At 40.3% G+C, this 20,728-nt stretch overlaps 1 protein-coding gene across 2 annotated transcripts in view; it reads left to right on the top strand.

Moving 5' to 3' along the window:
- The window catches only part of LOC129178578 (transmembrane protein 266-like), a 69,170-nt gene that overhangs the window by 16,061 nt on the left and 32,381 nt on the right, over nucleotides 1-20,728 (top strand). The window contains exons 1-2 of one of the 2 annotated variants that reach the window (XM_054770923.1): nucleotides 5,027-6,620; nucleotides 6,726-6,917. In XM_054770923.1, coding sequence (XP_054626898.1) covers nucleotides 6,730-6,917 — 188 coding nt within the window. In that variant the 5' untranslated portion in view covers nucleotides 5,027-6,620; nucleotides 6,726-6,729. Of the gene's footprint in view, nucleotides 1-5,026; nucleotides 6,621-6,725; nucleotides 6,918-20,728 lie in introns of those variants that run through there. The other variant, XM_054770922.1, reaches the window with a different exon arrangement.

The following is a 20,728-nucleotide window of genomic DNA, read 5'->3' as shown; positions in this document are numbered from 1 at the left end:
ATTTAATATGTTCAAATGCTTCTTTCTGTCCGAAATTATTTATTGTGCCTGTACAGCATTTTATTATTTCAGTTTACTTATTTAGTTTGCTTTACTTACTTTACTGTCACTTATTCATTCAAATATTTGGATGTATTTGTTTCATTATACACTAGGTCCCCAATTTACGAACACCCGACTAGCGAACATTCACAGATACGAGCACAATCACTTTTATTATTGTTTAATATTACTACCGCATCCAAACTCATATTTACATACATACACATATACTGTATATGTATACACTTACATGTAGTACCTATATAATTGGTAATATTACCTTTTCCTCTACTTAAGAACAATTCGACATAAGAACGGTCGTCTGGAACCAATTGTGTTCGGAAGTTGGGGACCTAGTGTATGTATTTTTTCATTTAATATTAATTCATATTTGGATGTGCCCAATTTTGAGGCAAGGCTGCTTCTTTTGATGAGAGGCAGTATGGAAAAAAAACATAGTGACTAGTGGGTCAACGCTATGACAGTCAACACTGTATCAACAGTCTCTTCAATGCGAATCGGTAAAATAAGCACTCAGGGATTCGCTATGTTTGTGTCACAAGTGAGCATTCCCTTTTTACCGAAGTCATTTCTGTCAAACAATGCAAGTAACATCCGTCTTTCTTTGCATGTTATTGCATTTTCTCATTTATTTATGTTTATTTCTTGGTGTTTGAACTGTCGGAAGCATGGCTTAACATCATACACACACATACACACACACCCAAGTTGCTGAGAAGACAATAAAAAGTTGGCTGTCTGCAGTCACTCTTGTTTTTCCTTCAATATCAATTTTGTTGCACGATACATATTGCATTTGGCGTGTGACTCAATAGCATCCCGGCCTCGGATGAATTACTTTTTGTGTATCTTCAAAGAAATGTGAGGCCCTCTCGCTGTGGGAAATAATCCCATCAAAGTGCGAGAGGGTCAGCAGTCTTGAGACAAGACTGCAATAACAGCCATTGCTCACTGAAAGCTCTTTTCATTAACTAACAATCATGTATATGCTAGCGAGCGTTCACAATTCATCCACCTCACAGGTGTGGCTTATCAACATGCTGATGAGACAGCATGATTATTGCAGGTTGGCCACAATAAAAGGCCACTCAAAGATGTGCAGTTGAACTGTGTTGAGGTGTGTCTGTCTATGGCGTGACCACCATTTGCCTCAAATACCCTTCAAATACCGTATCCGCCAATCCATGCTCAATGGATGACCTGTCCGATGAGTATGCTGGCCATGCAAGAACTTGGATGTTTTCAGCTTCCGGGAATTGTGTACAGATCTTTGAAATACAAGGCCATGCATTATCATGCTGCAGCATGAGGCCAGGTTCATGCTGCAGCATGAACCTGGCCATACCATAACCCAACCGCCACCATCGGCCACTCAGTCTGCCACACAAGACAGCATGATTACCAGACATGTTTGGGAGGCTCTGGATCAGCATATACGGTATATGAGGCGAATGGTGGTCACACCAGATACTGACTAGTTTTCTGACACCACCCTCCCCAATACAGTTAAACTGCACACTTTGGAGTGGCCTTTTATTGTGGCCAACCTAAGGCGCACCTGTGCAATAATCATGCTGTCTAATCAGCATCTTGATATGTCTTTTTTTTGTACGTAGAAAAAGTTTCACATCTTTGAGTTCAGCTCATGAAAATCAGGAGCAAAAACAAAAGCGTTGCGTTTATATTTTTTTTATAATATATTTTAAACAATGTTAAAGTGTAACATTTTTTTTTAATTGAATCTAAATGTTTCATTTTTCCCATCATTTCAAATTGTGTAGGGCAGTGGTTCTCAACTGGTTTGGCTGCGGGACCCACCTTTCCCCCCTCAATGACAAGTGGTGACCCAAATTGCAGGAATTTTTCAACTCAAACTTATCAAATATCCAATATTTTAAGGGACCGTTTTCAACACAAGGTGAACTGCAGTGCTAAAACGCTGTCTCTTTATGGCACACTCTTCTCCAGCAGATATCCACAGCTGTGTGTCTTCACTCGATGTGCTTCCTCCCCCACTCAAGCTTTACAAAGTCACTGAGAAACATGGCTTGCAACTCGCAGCAGTGTAGCAAGCGAATCGCGCAGACAAGAATGTGAAATGCCTTCACAGACATTGGATCATTACATTATTATATTTTTTTCCCAGGCAAAGACCCCGACTCACTGAAAACGCCTCCATGACCCGCTTTTGGGTCATGTTAGGTAAATTGGCGACTCCCTCGGTATGAATGTGAGTGTGAATGATCTACTGTATACGTGCCTTGCGATGACTGGTGAACAGTCCACGGTGTACCCCGCCTCTCGCCCGAAGCATACCCACAACCAGCATACCCGCGACCCCAGTGAGGATAATCGGCATAGAAGATGGATGGATGGATGGAATCCTAAAAATATATTCACCAGGATGTCTTTAAGCAAATATATCTAAACTGCGTGTTTTCTGCCACTCCGTTGTGCAGGTTTTCATTAAACACGTTACAAAAGCAGGCTCTCTCACTACGAAACACTTACTGTCAGAGATTGTGATGACCTTGAAGAGCTGAGATCCTTCTGTTTTCAATTAAAAAACTTTCAGGGTTGACATTATTGCCGCGTTTTAATACACCCTGCTTGTGTATCAGTCCTGCATGTGTGTGTCCTTTCCTAAAGGTGCGTCTGTCTGTCTGTCAGATTTGCGTGTCTCTCTTCTGAATGTTTCAGGTCACTCAGTGCACTCTGTCATGACAATTTGAAGCCCTCCTCGGAAAGGAGGAAAAATGGGGAGAGAACGAACGGGGAGAAAAATGGATTGGAGATAATGTAGTGCAAATGGGAGAACTTTGGAAATAAATATCCAAATGCAATAATATTTCATTTGCGTTTACATCAATTATATTTTTCCTATACTGTATTTAAAAATATGTATTTGATTATAGATGATAAAATATTGCAGTCACATTCAAGGCTCAAGGAAATCTTTAAAAGGCTGACTTCAACAGAATGTGAATCTTTATGGTTCCTCATCATCACCTATCCTCTCCCATCCATCTTGCCACTTTTCAATCTGTCCCTCCCTCCTGTTCATTTATTACCTCCACTTCTCACATGCAGCAATCCTTCCTTTCTGTTTCGGCACAATTTGCCCTCTTTTACTGCTCACAGCTCTCCCTCTCTTTTTTTGTGTTTGTTGTCCCCCTGAGCTTGTTGCATAACCCCTGACATACCCCCTCTCTCCATCTTTAGTCCCCCGCCCCTCGCCTGACTTCCTTTGACGTTTAAAGGCGAGTGGGGATCCAATCATCTGACAAAGGGAGAGGCAATGACGTCATGACAGACTTGATACACCAGCATCTGCTCTGGTCTAAAAATATACACGCACAAACACATGCATGCACAGACACACACACACACACAAGCATAGACACACAGAGTCAGTCTGCGGCCGCGCTCTGCTTTTGTTTCCACCTCCGTGCTCGACTGAGGCGGCCCAGCTTCACAAGTGGGGCTTGTGGGCTGCTTGGCCTACAACGGTGTTGTGATACGTATGGCAGCGGTTGGTTGAAGTGGATCCACAATACATGTATTCAAGATAATTCAATGTTCCTCTTGTTTACTGTAGCTACATCAGTACTATGAATTGATCATTAAGAATAATTGTGTCAAAATTGTCAATTGCGTTAAATGGATTGTTGATAAATTGTCTTGAGGCAAAAGGGCGTGCACTTACATGCTACCAGCAGCACCATCTTATGGTGACATGACATCATCTAAGGCAGGGCTATATAGTCGTCCCTTGTCACATCGCGGTTTGAATTTCGTGGCTTCACTCGACTGCTGTTTTTCAAAAATATATTAATAAATTATGCTGGTTTGTGGTTGAATAAAAAAGTAGGCATATTTAAGCAAATTTTACGTATTTTTGGTTTAAATGAAGCATTTTCAAACATAAAAATAACAAAAAAAAACCTAAAATACAAATATAAGGAATTAAGACACCCTCAAATTGTAGGGTGGGCCCTCCTGAGGGGGCGTGGTGAACTGTCAGGGGTGGGGGCGTGAGAGGCAGGGAGTACTTTCAATGTTAGTGCAGACCTGCCAACATCCATCCATCCATTTTCTATACCGCTTCTTCCTCATTAGGGTCGCGGGGGCATGCTGGAGCCTATCCTAGCTGACTTCGGGCGACAGGCGGGGTACACCCTGGACTGGTCACCTGCCAACATGTACAAATTTATCATACTCAAAATGCAGTTTGCCTCTTGAATACGCTTGGATGCTTCACAACTCTCAATTTTATTGCATTTTCCTGCTTTCAGTTCGAGTTCAGTCTGTAGAGTAGAGATTAATGAATAAATATTATCAGTTTCTCAATAGTATCAATACGACAGGGGATCTCTGCTGTTTGTAAGGGCCTACTATAAAAAGCGCTAGTCATAGATCCTCTTATGACATAGGAGCACTCTTGTGGTTTTAAAACGCTAGTCAAAGATCCTGTATTTGTATGACGGGAGCCTTCTACTGTTTTAAAGACCTACTGCAAAGACACAAGTCATCAGTGATTCTCAACTGGTGGGTTACGTTGCCCTTGGGTCACGAGACTTTGCCTGGTCAGAAGAAAAATAATGAAATGACCCGATGTCCGTGAATGCACCTCACGTTCTTGCTTGCTAAGCCGCCACGAGGCGTGTGCCGTGTTTATGGGAAACTTTGTCAAGCTTGAGCGGCAAGTGAAGGACATCGAGTGGCGACTTAACATGCCGTCCGACCGACACACAGTTGCAGATGTCTGCTGGAAAAGAAGGCGCCATAAAGAGAGAGACAGAGTCTCACTGCTGCAGCTCATGTTGTGTTTTCTTTTTAAATATAAGATATTTGAGAAGTGTGATTTGAAAAATTTCCACAATTTGGGTCGCGGCTTATCACTGAGGGATGATGGTGGGTCCCGCAGCCAAACCAGCTGAGAACCACTGTTCTGTAAGACAGGGGCACTCTGCTGCTTTGAAGGACCTTTTGGAAAAAAAAAAACGCGCGTCAAAGATCCTCGATATGAGAGAAGCACTCTGCTGTTTTTAGGAATCTGCTGCAAAAATGTTAATCACTCCAAAATGTTTAACAGAACTCATAGGCTACCATAGCTTCGAGCTTTAATATCACTCAAAATCCTACAAAAAAATAACTGGAAATAATTATTTAAAAAAACAATAAACCATTATAAAATTCTGAATTAAAAATACTCTTCACTTAAATGTAAATATATCTTTGTAGCAAAACACATATTTTTTATTGCCATCTAATTGTAATTCTTCCTACAGGACAGCAACCTGCCTTCTAAAGACAGTGCAGTGCTTTTGCATGCTTGAAAGTAGTGGTCACAAATGTATGCGAGTGCTGCACTTCCAGCAAGACACGCCCCAGTTATTACGGTCCCTCCGAGCGAGGCAACGTCGGACCGCCGTCTTCTCTGGTGGTGCTAAACTGTGTGAGCGTTCACTTGTTTCACGGACGGTGCAGAGTGGGTGTTGTGTGCGAGACCCTCGGTGACCCTGCGTTGATGCCCTGAGGACACCGCAGTGAATAAGAATGTGTTCTTCATGTTGGCCGGCTGAATAATTAAAGTCTTTTTCATCTGCACTGCCTTTTGTGTTAGCAAGACATTGCTTGCTTTGTCTTGGCAGTGTCTTTCATGAACACTCATTGGACACTTCATTAGGAACCTGAACAATCTACTTAGGGCCATAACATGAAGCGCTTGTGACTGCTGGAGATGAATGTAACAATATGTTTATTATTGTCATTGTAGTTTCAGTGATCCATTGTTTGTTAAGTGGTTATTTGGTTCATTTGTCAGTTCTTCAAATCATCAATTAGTTTATCAGTTAGTTCGCATGTGGGTTCGTCAGTTGTTCAGTTTGTTATTTAAGTTTGTTAGTCCGTAAGTTAATTGATCAGTTCATCGTTCAGCTCATCTTTTGGTTAATTAGTTCATCAGTCCCTTAGTTTGTTGGTTTGTTCTTTATTTAGTTTGTCATTGTGTCAGTATTTGTCATTTAGTTAACTAGCAAGATAATTGTTGAGTCGCCCAGCTCTTCACTTTTTCAGTTGATTTGTTAGTTGAGCAGTTAGTCAGTTCTTCATTTCATGAATTAGTTTGTGAAAGTGTCAGTTTGCTTGTCAGTTCTTCAGTAATTTAAGTTTGTCAGTTAGTTGTTTGGTTTGTTAGTTTGCCGGTTAGTTGGTCAGTTGGTTGGGCAGTAGTTTGTCTCATAGATCATCAGTCAGGCTCATCAGTTAGCCAATTTGTTATTTTGTTTGTAAGATGGTCGGTTCGTTGGTCAGTTGCTTAGATTGTAGTGGGTCTGTTAGATTGTCAGTACAGCAGTTGTTACTTTGTCAGTTCATCAGTTAGTTTGTAAGTTAGATATTCAGTTCATCGAGTTTGCTAGTTCTTTAGTCAGTCAGTTTGTCAGGGGGCCAATTGTTTAGGCAGTTAATCAATTTGTAAATTAGAATGTCAGTTTGCCATTTAGTTTGTTTTCAGATTATTTCATGAGTGAGCATGTTTGTCCGTAATCCGATGAGTTAAGTATTTTGTCAGTTCAATATTTAGTTTTTCAGTTTCCCAGTTAGTTTGTTAGTCACTAGGAAGGATCTTTTTGATCTCCCTTGTGTTTTTGTCCAACCAGGGACATGGAGGCTGGAGCTTTGTCCGACTTGGAGGTCATCTCCCAGCAGGTGGATGATGAGAACCAGTGCTTGGCTCCTCCGGTCCAGCTGGTGAGTTTCGGCTATCGAGATCTTCCACTCGCAGCTTTGGACCTCTCGCTGGCTGGCTCACAGCTCCTGTCCAATGCGGATGAGGATGAAACCAGGGAAGGGTGAGTGCAAAGAATTTACTCTCTGAAGTGACCCACTCGAGGTGTGATTATTTTGAGGCAAGGTTCATAGCAGTACTTGGATGCGTTTTTTTATTGGTGCGACACAAATACACTGACAGCGTCAAACCATTGTATCCTTGCCTATAAGGCAATGTTAGATCACCTTTAAAGAAAACCTTCATCAAACTCTTCAAGTACTTCCTATTGTGCTGACTTCAAATATGTTATTCTTTATAGTCACTCTTGTTCTCTATTATGTTAATTCTGGTCCCCCATCATGTACTGACGCTTTTCTTAAAGATTGATGTCAAACACATTAGAAGAAAAAGACTGAGTGCTTGAGATTACAAATGTTTATTTTTGCTTGCACTTTTTATACACACACACACACACACACACACACACACACACACACACACACACACACACACACACATATATATATACAGCATGCTGACACTCCTGATGAAGGTACTAATGCAGCCAAAAATAATGATTAATGCATTCAAATCCATCCATCCATCATTGGGTCTTAGCTGACAACTACCTACCCTAACCAAAGTATGCATGAACAATGGATCGTGTGAACTATCAATCAGTGATTTTACATAGACTGACGGTGATATAGATACTGTACAGACACAAGTCCTGTACGAAATGCAAAATACAGTCAATCAGTCAAGGACGCGTCAAGTGCAAAACAGATTTCATGTAAATCCATCCATCCACTTTCTATACCGCTTATCCCCACTAGGGTCGCGGGTATGCTAGAGCCGATCTCAGAGGTTTCATGTAAATGTTTCATGTAAATAATAATGATCCTTTCCAGAGTCAAGCTGTCACCATCATAAAAACATTTTAAAAACGCTACAAGCAAATCTGATTTGCATATTTAGCTGTCATAAAAGTGTAAAAATACATTGAAAAATAACAACTGTGAAACATTTACTCATAACTTTAAAGACAAATGTCATTTTTTAAAATTCTTAAGTGTAAGAAGTAGTTAACACTCTAAAACTACAAAAACTAAACTTGCACATGGTTTACATTTGAAACTTTGCTTTGAAACTTCCTGTGTATGGTCTTTTTACCTTCTTCCTATTTTGGAACAAGCCACAAAACATGAAAAGCCAAAGAAAAAGCAAAGCACAAAGCGTTCATCCTGTCTCGTGGTAATGGTTTCATTTTATTTTGAACTTGCATATAGGGGGCCGCACGGTGGATGAGTGGTTAACATGTCGGCCACACTGTTAGTAGATTGGAAAGACCAGGGTTTGGATCTCCGCTTGGGCAGTTTGCGGGTTGTGGGTTTTCTCCAGATACTCCGGTTTCCTCCCACATTCCAAAAACATGCATGTTAGGTTAATTGGTGACTCTAAATTGTCCATAGGTATGAATGTGAGTGTGAATGGTTGTTTGTCTATATGTGCCCTGTGATTGGCTGGTGTACCCTGCCTCTTACCCAAAGTCAGCTGGGATAGGCTCCAGCTAGGGCTGGGCGACATATTGCTCTTTTTTAAATATCGATATTTACTATCAAAACCAACCATATCGTTGATATCGATATAGTCTGGATTTGCGCTGTATCTCCCTCATCCCTGCATGCAGGAGGAGGGGCGGAGCAGAAGCCCGGCAGCTCACAGTCTGCGTCTGCGGCAAGGAATAAGCGGCAGCTCAGTAATGTGGAGGTACTTCGAATTCAGAGCATAAAAAATCTTTTTCACCACCTTAAAACTTGGCAGAAACTCCAATACGAGAAATGTGTGAAGTGGCTGCAGTCTGCCGCGCTCCTGTTGCGTTCCTCATGAAAGGAAAAGCAAAGTGGTGTGCTATTATAAAGAGGGGTCCTATCACATTGCTAAGATATGGTCCCTGTTGCAACTGTGGAAGAAAAAACCTGCTGAAAACGACGTCCGGCGAGCTTTGCAGACACAATTATTTAGCACGACAAGCTCTACCACAAATGTACAAGGAAGTTAGACAGATAGTTGCTAAGCCTGATGCAGTTGGCAGGTTGGTGTTCCTGGCACAAAATACGGACATGCTTGTGTCTTCTAAAAATGTTTTCCTAAAAAAAAATACTACTGTTCAATTGAAAGTATTTTTGAGTTGCACTCACATATTTTGTTCTTTTGTGCTTTTGTTATTAGCTGAGCATTTGAGCTTAGCTAAAGGTTTGATATAAAAAAAATTATATTTGACGTTTTCTATACTTATTCCAAAAAGAGAATGGCCTACTTTATTTTAGCGGCTATTTTTAGATCATATTTTTTTTATGTTCATCTTGCAGGAAGCTTTCAAATTTCAAAAAAACATCCTCATGTTAAGTATCTATTTTAATAAAACAACTTGACACACATGTTTGGCTTTGATTTTGTCTACAAGCACTGTAATATATCGGGATATATATCGTATATCGATATTCAACCTAAAGATATGAGTTTTGGTGCGTATCGCCCAGCCCTAGCTTCAGCATAGAAAATGGATGAATGAACGCATATGAATGAATGCATACAGGTTACATTGGAATACATCACGTTACAATTCACAGTTCCCGCCCCCAAAAAAAAGAGTAGGAAGAAGCAAAGCTTATTTAATCCAACCGCCTTTCCGTGTCACATCAGTTGCTAATACATTCCTTTGTGCACTTCCTGTATTCAACAAGTACTATTTACCAATTTTGAACTAGAACCCAATTTGAAATACTGTAAGAAATGATAAGGCAGTATCACAATGTGTTTCAACAGGAGGTGCGGGTTGTCATATATTGATAACTTACAGTGTGTAACATTAATAATACATAATAATATATACAGTATCTAATAAATAGTGATGAAAAGTTAATAGTTAACAGAAACATAGTTTCTGTTGTTGTGTGAGTACAGACAATGTACTACTTCAACTGCTTGTACTGTTTCTTGAAATGGCTCATTTTAGTGCATTTTTTGAGTTTTTTGCTCAATCTATTCCATGATTAATTCCACATACTGATATGCTGAAGGTTGTTCGCTCATATAAATGCTTTAAGTTACATTTTTCCCTAAGGTCATATTTCTTGTCTTATATTTTTTTGGTAGTGTGAGGTATGGTTTTGGTTTCTGTTCAAACGCTGTCTGTTCTTGTCCTGAAGTATTACTGTAGTGTTTATTGAAGTAGAGTAACATGAGGCTGTAGGAATACAAATGCATTTGTGTAAAATGTGCTGTTGTGTTGTGACTCTGCTATTTTTATGTGCGCCATATGGATACGAGGTCACGTCACAGCTCTCCTTTTGATTAGTCACAGATTGCTTTCCAACCTGCTTACGCGCCCGTCTTTCCATTGTGCCCTGCACCTGTGACTCCTTCCCAGCTAGCATGCGCTCTCACCAGGATGCTTATAAACACCATAAGCTGTTGCACGGGATCCAATGGACCCATGCTGTACATTACAAGGAAACCAATCCAACTATGCCATTTAGGTCGCTTAGCCCGTTTTGCAGCCAGAAACCGACCATTTCACAGCCGCACTGTTGGCAAATGCTGACACTCATTCAACCTCACTCGATGTCCAACAACAATAGGTATTTGTTATTTGCAGCCGTGTGTATCATAGTGCCATGCTTTGTGATGCTGTGTAATCTGTGATTGTGCTTTCCTCCTTGTCTCCGTTTGTGCTACAGTCTATTTTCTTGTCCTGGGGAATGCTAGGGGGAAACGCAAATGTGTGTACAATGTTGAATTATGCATGCAGCATTTCCTGTTGTAGCTCAACCAGTAAAACACCTACAAGGCAATGTTTCATAAATAAGCACCACTTTAAAGGCGGGCAGGGAGGAGGGGTCAGACTTGGGTAATATCACCAATATTGGATAAATTGTATGTACTGTATATTTGTATGTTAATTTTGTGTGCATAGTTGCAAAAACACACAGCAACATGATTGGTCATTTCTACAAAAGTGGCCTTAATAGACTAACATATATTGTTTTTAATCCCTCTGAATGTTCTGAACTCCTGTTTCCATGCCAGTGGGCATTGCTTCAAATAGCGATTAATCAACACTCAATTCAGAGTTGCCTCTGCTGCACTACTGTAAAAACACTGCATTTCTATCAGAGTGTTATTTTTGTTTTTATTTGTAGAGTAAGTGTAAACAGCAGCCATGCAAGCCAGATATATAACCTTTGCACTGAAGTTGGCCGCCAGCCGCCACTGGGTTATGGCTGCCACACATGTTTTAATAGTCCCTCACAATAAATGACATTTTTATATATATATAAATGTGTGTGTGTATATATGTGTGGATATATATATATATATACACACACACACACACACACACACACACACATATATGTATATGTGTGTGCATACATTTATTTATATATCTATATACACACATATATTTATATATCTACATATATACATCTGTTTATCCATCTATCCATCTATCTATCTATCTATCTATCTATCTATGTGTGTATATATATATATATATCTAAAACTATATATGTATAGTTTTTTTTTTAACCAAACCTGTGTAGTGTCTACCTACCTACTTATAATAAACAACATTAGAATAAATGGCATGCAATGAGCGCACCTCGGCCACCCCGATGACCTCATGGACACAATTCTAGTTGATTGTGTAGATTCTTGTACCGCTGGGCTTCCTCCTGTGTCTGCTGATTACACAATCAATATGCCTTTAAAGCAGCCTGCAGCAGAAGGCTGTTAGCCTCCTTTAATGACAATAATAAGCACCCGTGGTTGTGCTCTATTGTCATGTTTTACAGCTGTGTTCATTCTCGCTGGTTAGTGCGATACATGATGGGCTTCTCAAGTCTTGTTTGAGCACATGGAGAAAAACACTGTTGCTCATCTTCATTTTAGGGAAGTGGGTAAGGGGAAGGGTTTTTGTGGATGTGGAGAATGCCTTTCTTTGGGGTGTTCATGCATGGTTCCATGGTGTTAGAAAGGTTTTCTTCGCTATAATGCTTGCATATTGATCAGTGTTATAAAATGCTCAGTGCTCATTACCCAAATAGTTAGAGTTGTAAAGTCAATGCAGTGTTTCCCACAGGACTACAATCTATTTTTTGCAATCTATGGGTGCGTGGGGGTTGGCGTAATAACATAATCTAATAGATTTGATTACTTTCACGTCAGAGTCTCTGTTAGAAAGCCCAAACTTTTCACATGTTTTGTCTTGGTTTCATTAATAGTTTGATTCTGTCAAGTATTACGGTTTTTGAAATCTCTAAGATCATTTGGCCAAACAGTCAGCACCTTGCAAAAGCTCATGTCTCCCAAAACTGTAGTGTCATGCTTCAAAGAGGATTCCTTTCCCACATAAACAGTCAGTGCCACCAAAATGCAAAATTCCTTTTCAATTGCTTTGGCTCATTTCCTGAAACAGATCGGACTTTCTCCACACTCTTTTAGAAAAATAACTTGGATGCTTGCGCACAACAACATGGTTCACCTGCAAAAGCTCATATCTCTCCCAAAACGCTTCACTCATCTGTCAAAACAAAATTTCTTTCCCATATAAATTGTCATTGCCCCCAAAATGCATCGTCCCTTTGGCATTGTGTCAGCACTGCAAGTCAATTGTAGATGTTTTGTCACCATGACCACTGAAATATCCCTCATGTCCACCTCTCAGTCTTAGCCCAGTCCTTCACTGACACTGATTACTGTGCTGTTTTTTTTGTCTCGCTAACAGAATACAAAATTGTGTATAAAACTGAAAAAAACATTGGATTTTACGGTAACAGTAGCCTCTAGGGTTTGAAATCGCACGTTGTACTCATTCTGCCAAGGAAATTGCACACATAAAGTAACTTGCGTACAGCAGTACATCAGCGTAATAAGAAAATGTGTACACCATAACGTACTGTAATAGAAACACTATTGCTGTCGAATGATTACAATTTTTAATCAGATTAATCATGGGTTGCAAATGAATTAATCATGATTAATCAACATTTCAAATGATGTCCAAAATATGCCCATTTTTATTGTATTTTATTGAAAGAAAGATACATGGATTATATATATTTGTATGTATTAACACAGCTCCAAATGAACTGAAAATTTCAATCAAGCTCAAAGATCCAACACGTCTTAAAAAATCTATTTACCTAACACTAGTTTTTTTAATCACACTTTAAAGGGATAGGTGGTTTTTGTTTTTTTTACATGAAGTTGTATGACATCCCCATCAGGATTGTCGTCCATTAACAGCGACTTACCCCCCACTTGGTCTCCTAAGTCCAGTTCTGGTCAGATTCATGTGATGAAGAACATAGTTCCGCTTGAGTTTGGCTTCTCAAAACAATATGCATTCAAAAGATGAATACATTTGCGTCACAAAAATGCCTTCTCAGACCTCACAAAACGCTCTGCGTTATATTCGTGTCCCGCCGTATCCCTTCACGTCGCCACTTGTGCGTTCTTGTGTAAGTGACAAAGGCGCTCACATCTACTTACGCGACGGAGAGCCGCGGCCATCTTGTTTACGTATGCGTTCCACAGCGGAAGAAGATGCGAGTGTCTTCGTCACATTATTGTGATGCGAATGTATTCACCTTTTCAACGCATATTGTTTTGAGAAGCCAAACTCTACTTAAGTGTCCCCAGCAACTAGGCGGAAATACGTACTTCATCACAGAAATCTGACCAGAACTGGACTTAGGAGACCAAGTGGGGGGTAAGTCGCTGTTAATGGCCTACAATGCTCATGGGGGTGTCATACAACTTCATGTCAAAAAATCCCAACTATCCCTTTAAACCGGTGAGGGGTTGCGTTCAAACACACCATGTCATTTAAGTTGAATTCACATTTTGAGTGTGAGCGTACTTAAATGCAGCAGTTTGCGCTTCCGCATTTAAAGTTACAATGTGAGTGATAAGAATATCCCCTTATTGTTTTTCTTTGTCTTTCTGTTTATTTAGACACATAAACATTGTGATGTTCCGAGTGTCCCTGAATGCATCTCGTGGTCGTGTAGTGACTATGAGGAAGTGTTGTTCCGACGACGGAGGGACTAAAGAGGCGTTTGTGACTTGGAAATACATATATGGTGTTGGAATTGCACCGCTGTTGATGCGTTCCGGTTAGATTCAACTTATAAAAGCGCGTCAGACTCTATGGGGAACTACGCTGTGTCTGTCGTCATAACAATGACACGTGGCTTGCCATAAGGCGTATGCGTTAATTACGCTAAAAAAATGCAACGTAATTAATTCATTAAATTAGTTACCACCATTAAAGCAGCTTAATAAACATAAACAAAAAAGGTAGGAAAATGATCTGTCACCTACTTTGCTGTAAATAAAACACTTCTTCACTGGTTGCTGTCCTCACCCACCCCTTCCTGGCCACCGTCCTCACCCTCCTGGGCGTCCTCACACTGCCGTTTCTCTAATCACAGATTCTCATCCACATCACAGCGCAAGTTGTAGTTTCATCTGACTGTCAAATAATTATCATCCAATGTTTGAAGAGATTCATATACGGTATCCATGGTATTACAGTATACTCATGACTAATGTTGACAGTTGAACAGACTATTGTGCATGTGATGACCTATAAAGTACCAGGTGTCTTCAATTAAAAACAAGTGAGGTCCGTTTATCCAAATTTGCACACATTAAGCTGCTCTGCGATGGTCGAATTGGCCATAAAGCTCCAGAAAATGCATTTTAAAAAGCAGTTGTTGGGATGATGCAACAACAATAAAAAAAAAACTCCATCCCTTTTTGTCGATAGTTCCAAGTTCTCAAATCAGCATATTCTCGTCACCAACCAGTCAAATGTGTTGGACCATAACCGTGCGTGATCACTAGAAGACGTTATGTAGCATCTAACAGAAAGACTGATAGCTGAACTCACTTGTAGGGAAATGGGGCAGGGGAAATTAGTCTTTTTTTATGGCCGTGTAGAATGATGAAGTGTGTTTGAGCCGAGCCGAGACACCGGCAGTGGCAAAGCAATCCGCAGCCGTAAAAAAGGAAAGGAGATGGAATGTTAGCGGCTCCACTGACCCAGCCTGAAAAAGTGGATTGCCCATTTCCACTCACTCTGTAGTGTGCAAATGTCAGCAAAAGTTCTTTTAGAAAAGTTGGGAAAATACATTAACTTTATTTACTTTTTTTTGTGGCAGTGTATTGAAGGTTAATGTCGCAGTTTAGTGTTGTAGTTTAGCATATTGTGTTCGCTTAATTTCCCGAGACCCGGAAAAATAAAAGTTGCAATATTTTTAGCATTAAATAATTGTTTTGGGTGAAAACAATATACCATAACAGTTTATTTTTGTCAAAAATGTGATGGCTCGTGACGTCTTTGGGGCTGGGCAGACATCTCAGCAGCACCCCTGCTGTGCAGTGAGAATAGAAACTGCAGATCAATACGTGCTTTCACTTTTAAGTCCCTAAATACCAGAAAACTCTCCAACGACGCCAGAAAAAGAAGCTATATTTAGCGACAATAAATCGCCAAGTTGGCAACACTGCGAGAGGCACGTTTATTCTTGCACTCAACTTGTCTTAACCATTGGAATTGCATCGGTGATTATGTCTTCCTTAACCACAAGAATGGGCATAGCAATTTATTGAGGATTTTATCGCAATGTGTGCATTAGAAAAGTTAGCCAAGCTACATTAGTTTCTGAAATACTGGGCACAATCGGCCAATAAAATACTGAATCAGTAAATGTAAGGGTTTTTGCATTTAATGAAAGGACATTTTATTTATGGTCACGGAAATACACACTCTATGCAGGTGAAATAAGTGTAAAAGGTAAAAAACACTTTATTCTAAAAATTAAAATGGAAAAAACAGAATTTGGAAAAAAATATAACAGACTTTGGGGAAAAAATAAAAGAGATCTCATAGTGTTTTGCATTGGAGATAAGATAAGGCTGAGAAACACTTGACCCTTACAGAGGACAAAAAGGCATTGCTCGGCCTCAGGAGGTTAATCTAGGCAATCCGCTGTATGATTTTTAGACCAAGAAAAGCAAATTGTCGGTGTGCCATTCTGGTTCATCATGATCAATACTTCGCTATCATAGTCTGCATCTCGTGTAAAACCGCTGTGCATTTTACGGCGGGCGGCGAGCGGAGAGGATTAATCACGAACAGAGGCTCCTGCGTCGAACTGCCACGGCGTGATGAAGCACCTCCTGTCAGCCACGTTTGCATATCATCGCCGGTAGCATTGTGAAGGTGGAGCTGACCTTACCGCTATCTCTCACACTCGATGCTGCCGCCATCGCTGCCAAAGTGAGCACGGCGTGGAACACCAGCAAATGTATTTATAAACTGAGAAACAGCGAAAGCCGGGCCTGTGTGGCGGTTATCTAATCCTCTGTAATCATGCTTCACTTCATATTCCAATTTATCTTGGGCTGTCACACCTCATTAGGAACAATGGTGCGCCTTCATTGATGTCTCTGTATATTTAGATAGGCTCCCTTTACCACCTTGTATTAGCATATTTCAACAATCCTTCGCTCATCATCTTCCCGGTAGCACACGATGTCTCGCTGATGGACTGGAAGAGAGCCTCCAAGTTTTGGTTGGAAGGTTCTGTTTACCGCATTCAATCAGCGAGAGGAGTGGGCGCCATTATGGGAGGTGGTAGTTGGAGCTAGTATCAGGGGCCGGTTGCAGTGTTAGCACTTTTGGCGCCCTGGTAAGCGGAATGTACTTATTAATAGAGTTGGGTCCATCCATCTTCCTGTCCAGTAAAAATGCTAGGAGGACCGAGCTGCACTTTCATGGCTTTACTCCCCCATAGTGGTCAAGCTGCTTTTATTTGTTTGCTCCCGCTTTTTTGTGTGGGGGAGTGTGCTTATGTGTGATGGCGCTATCAAGGTTCATTCAAGCTTTTTAACGGTTGACTGACAGACCAATGAGTGACAAGTTGAGCGATCGTAAAGATGATGATGCTCATCGTCCTGCGTCCTGCGTCCTGTGTCCCGCCTCCAGTCTTTTGTCTTGTTTTGCTACCTCTCACTGAGCTCAACTCTTTGACCAAGGGAGCCACGTTTCCACAGATTTCTTGACGATGGCCATACTTCTGGACTTTGAAGGACAATGAGTGTTCTAGCAATGTGCCTGTAAATAGCTTACTGGAAAAGGAAGAAACTTCTCTCAGGGAGCATGAAAATTACTTACAAGCTGTACTGCAGGGGTGTCAAAACTTTTTCCACCGAGGGCCACATGCAAAAAAAAAAACAAAAGACGCAAGGGTCACTGATATGATATTGTGTTAACCAACACATGTAGATATACTAAGAAGTTATACATATTTTATGAAAAGCCTGCATCTCAGGTTTGTGATATAGGGGGAAAAGCATATTACTATGAACTTGGCTCTTATTTTCCCATTTTCGCAGTTTTTTTCTTTAATTTGCCAAATATTTCAACTTTCTTCTTAAATAAATCTTTGCAAATGTTCTTTTCATAGTATTATGACTTTATTCCTATAATATTGTGACTTTATTCCCACAATGTAACTTTTTCCCCAACCTAATGTCCCCAAAATGACAACTTTATTTTGTTTTGTTTGTTTATCATAATATTACGACTTTAAAAAAACAACAAATTATTTTTGTCTATAATAGTTCAACTCAATGCTACTGAAATTACATTATTTTTCCTCATAATATTACAGACTTATTCTCGTAAAAATACAACTTTTTTTTCTCATTAGAATACGACTTGTTTCTCTTCATACTTTGACTTTATTTTTGTAAAATTACAGCTGTTTCTTTCTATTTCTGCTGGGGTTTTTAAAAAAACTTTCCAGCTAGTTCAACTTTCTGCTTGTGAATGTTCTTCTTGAACTTTGCTCTGAAACTGTGGCGCTGGTCAAAAATGCAAATGCGACTCGACATTATCTGACAAAACACAGATCATTTGAGGGGAAGGCTGATGTGAGAGCGCGGAAAATAACGTCGCTTAGATCCCAGAATGAAAAATCGACAAGAGTCACAACACATTCATTTACAGCACAGCAACGTGTACAGTCGTGGAAAAAATGATTGGACCACCCTTGTTTCCTCGGTTTATTGATCAATTTTAATGCCTGGTACAACTAAAGGTACATTTGTTTTGGACAAATATAATGATGATAACAAATATAGCTCATAAGAGTTTAATTTAAGAGCTGATATCTAACAACTTCCATGGTTTTCTTGATAATAACCTAAATCACTTAAGTTCTTACATGAATAGCTATAGCATTGTCCTACCAAAAAATGTTAGTCTTCTGAGCTATTTTTGTTGTCATTGTTATATTTGTCCAAACAAAGGTACCTTTAGTTGTATCAGGCATTAAAATGAGCAAGAAACTGAAGAAACAAGGGTGCTCTAATCATTTTTTCTGTGACTGTAAATGAGTGTTCACCAAGAATCGTATGAATATTGGAGCAAAACAAGCAAATCTTTCACTGACGGCAGAGTTGTGAAGGAAGGAGCGCTCCTGCTGCAGAGACCTTACTCGAAGGTGAACAAAAAGAGGAATCGTGTGACAAATTCAGGCAAATCCCAATGTAAGCTACAACAATAACAAGATAACAAGAAAATCTGAAACTTTACTGTTTCAGCTTTTCTGCAAAAGAGACATTTAATAAATTGTTATTATTTAATTTCTTTTTTTCAGAAGAACCGGTGCAGTTTTATTTAACTTAAAAATAAGCCTGATCTGCATTCATTGTTTGCACAGTCAAACCTTTTATCATTTATGTGACATTTGGCTCTTTTCAATGCAGTTTTGATGCCAAGATAATGGTGTTGTATTGAAACAATATGATTTCATTACATTTGATATTCATGTATGCTAGTCTGTTTGATGCAATTTAAGGCAAAATAAGGTCTAAAAAACTGCATAAACGGATCTTGCTCAATTTTAAATGAAGACGCCTGATGTAGAGCGACCATGTCACACAAGCACAGGTCATTTGACATATTAGATTTTCAATTTTACCATAGTTTTCTTTGTGCGACATCAAGTGTGCACTGTTACCCTCTCCTTCAACCATTTCTTTTCTGATACTGTGATAGTACCCCAGAAGCCGGACGATCGGTGGCTTGTTTTTATCCCCCGAATGCAAGATTTAGGATTCATGTTGCCAGACAGCATCCCGCCTCCTTCCTCTTACTGGCTTTTACTAGAGAACACCTGAGTCGTGGCATGATGTCACCTTCCATCCCGTTGGAAAGGTCCGCGCCTGCCAGCCACTGAAGTGGTAGCATATGCTGCTGATGCGGCTGTTCTAAATGTGCAAAGAGTCCAGATGGTTCTTCTAAATGTGGTGTGAGCGAGGGGATGAAAGAAGAACGCTACCTTCGCCACTCACCAGATTTAGGCCGGAGGTCAAAAAAATCCAATTTTGGAAACAAGTCCTTTTGGTTTTTAGGAGGTGAAGGGTAAATACTGCATTTTTTGTAGCTTTTGACGGTTTTCCATGTCCGTCTAGAGCACTTTGAAGAAGCACAAGAAGCGCTCGTGCCACGTGGAGGTCAAACGAACTCATCATCATTTCTACTTTTAAATGTTTCTGCTTTGTCGGAAGAGCAGCAGAAGTTGAAGCCTTGCTTTTTCGGAATTCTCAGAGGGCTCTCACCCGGTCGAGCCAATTTGGCCTGCTTTAATTAGCAGCGTCTGAGTGGCCTCCATGTTATCTCCCAGGCTTCTTAATTCCTCTGCTGCAGGGATGACTGCAGGCCAGAGCGGTAAAATAAATGTTTTTAACGCCTTGCAAGGAAGAGATTTAGAACGAATAATTGTATTGTATCAGCTAAAACACACACAGTGACAACAATAACAAGTTTAATATTAATATTACGCACTATAAAGTATATTTTATGTCATCATTGTGAGGATTCAAATAACACAGAGAGCTATTTTTCTGTAGTCACTTGTAATGAATTCTTCCCAATGGCCTGCTGAGGATAAATGCAAGCTTTAAGCGACATCTCCTGTTCGAGTTCTTTATCTGAGCAGATCATCAGGTGCTTGTGGGTCTTCCACTCCCAATGTTTGGTGGCTCACTCAACATGCTGCTATCGATTACCCTCGCTGATTTAATCTCCCTCCTTTGTTTCGCCGTCGAGGACCACTCCATCTCAGGCGCTGACAGCTGTATCAACACGCGCTCACGGGACGCGCTGGCTGAGGGAATTAAAATAGGGAGAAGGGCAAATAATGGACAGTGACAATTTAACTAAACGAACTAAAACAGGGATGTGCTCACACATGCAGAGATGCTTAAAAAAAATTTCCCTCCACTCCATAATCTCCCCCAATGGCAAATTGCTGTTGATTTTAATGTAATTTCATTGGATGTAATTTAACTGCATTTGGTTTGATTTGATTTACTAACCTTATCTTAATCCCTGAGGGGAAATGGACTTACTTACTAATTTACAAAATGGCTTAAATACAGAGAGAGTTGACAAATGATAGTAAAAGTTGGAGAGGTGACCTTGTCCGTTGTGACTGGGGCCAGCTGGCTCTGTCAGACTGTCAGGGACCGACTGGGTCAGAGAAACAGCATTTTGTTCTGTTGCTTTAATAAGACTCATTAATATCCTGCATGTGTCATGAGCGGCCTTTGATGACGCCCCCTGCGGTTGGCACGCTTTTGCCGTCGAGCAAAGACCCACCGTACGATACACGGGATTCTGTCTTATCGATTTCTTCCTGGCTACATTGCGGCCTTGTTTTAACGTGCGCACCAGTGTCTGTGAACGTGTGTGTCGTATGCTGCAGTTTTCCTGTAACAAGATGGCTTGTGTGTGTGTGTGTGTGT

This window comes from Dunckerocampus dactyliophorus, chromosome 3, assembly GCF_027744805.1.
Source record: "Dunckerocampus dactyliophorus isolate RoL2022-P2 chromosome 3, RoL_Ddac_1.1, whole genome shotgun sequence".
Classification (NCBI taxonomy): Eukaryota; Metazoa; Chordata; class Actinopteri; order Syngnathiformes; family Syngnathidae; genus Dunckerocampus; species Dunckerocampus dactyliophorus.
This window is presented reverse-complemented; position numbering and strand designations above follow the sequence as displayed.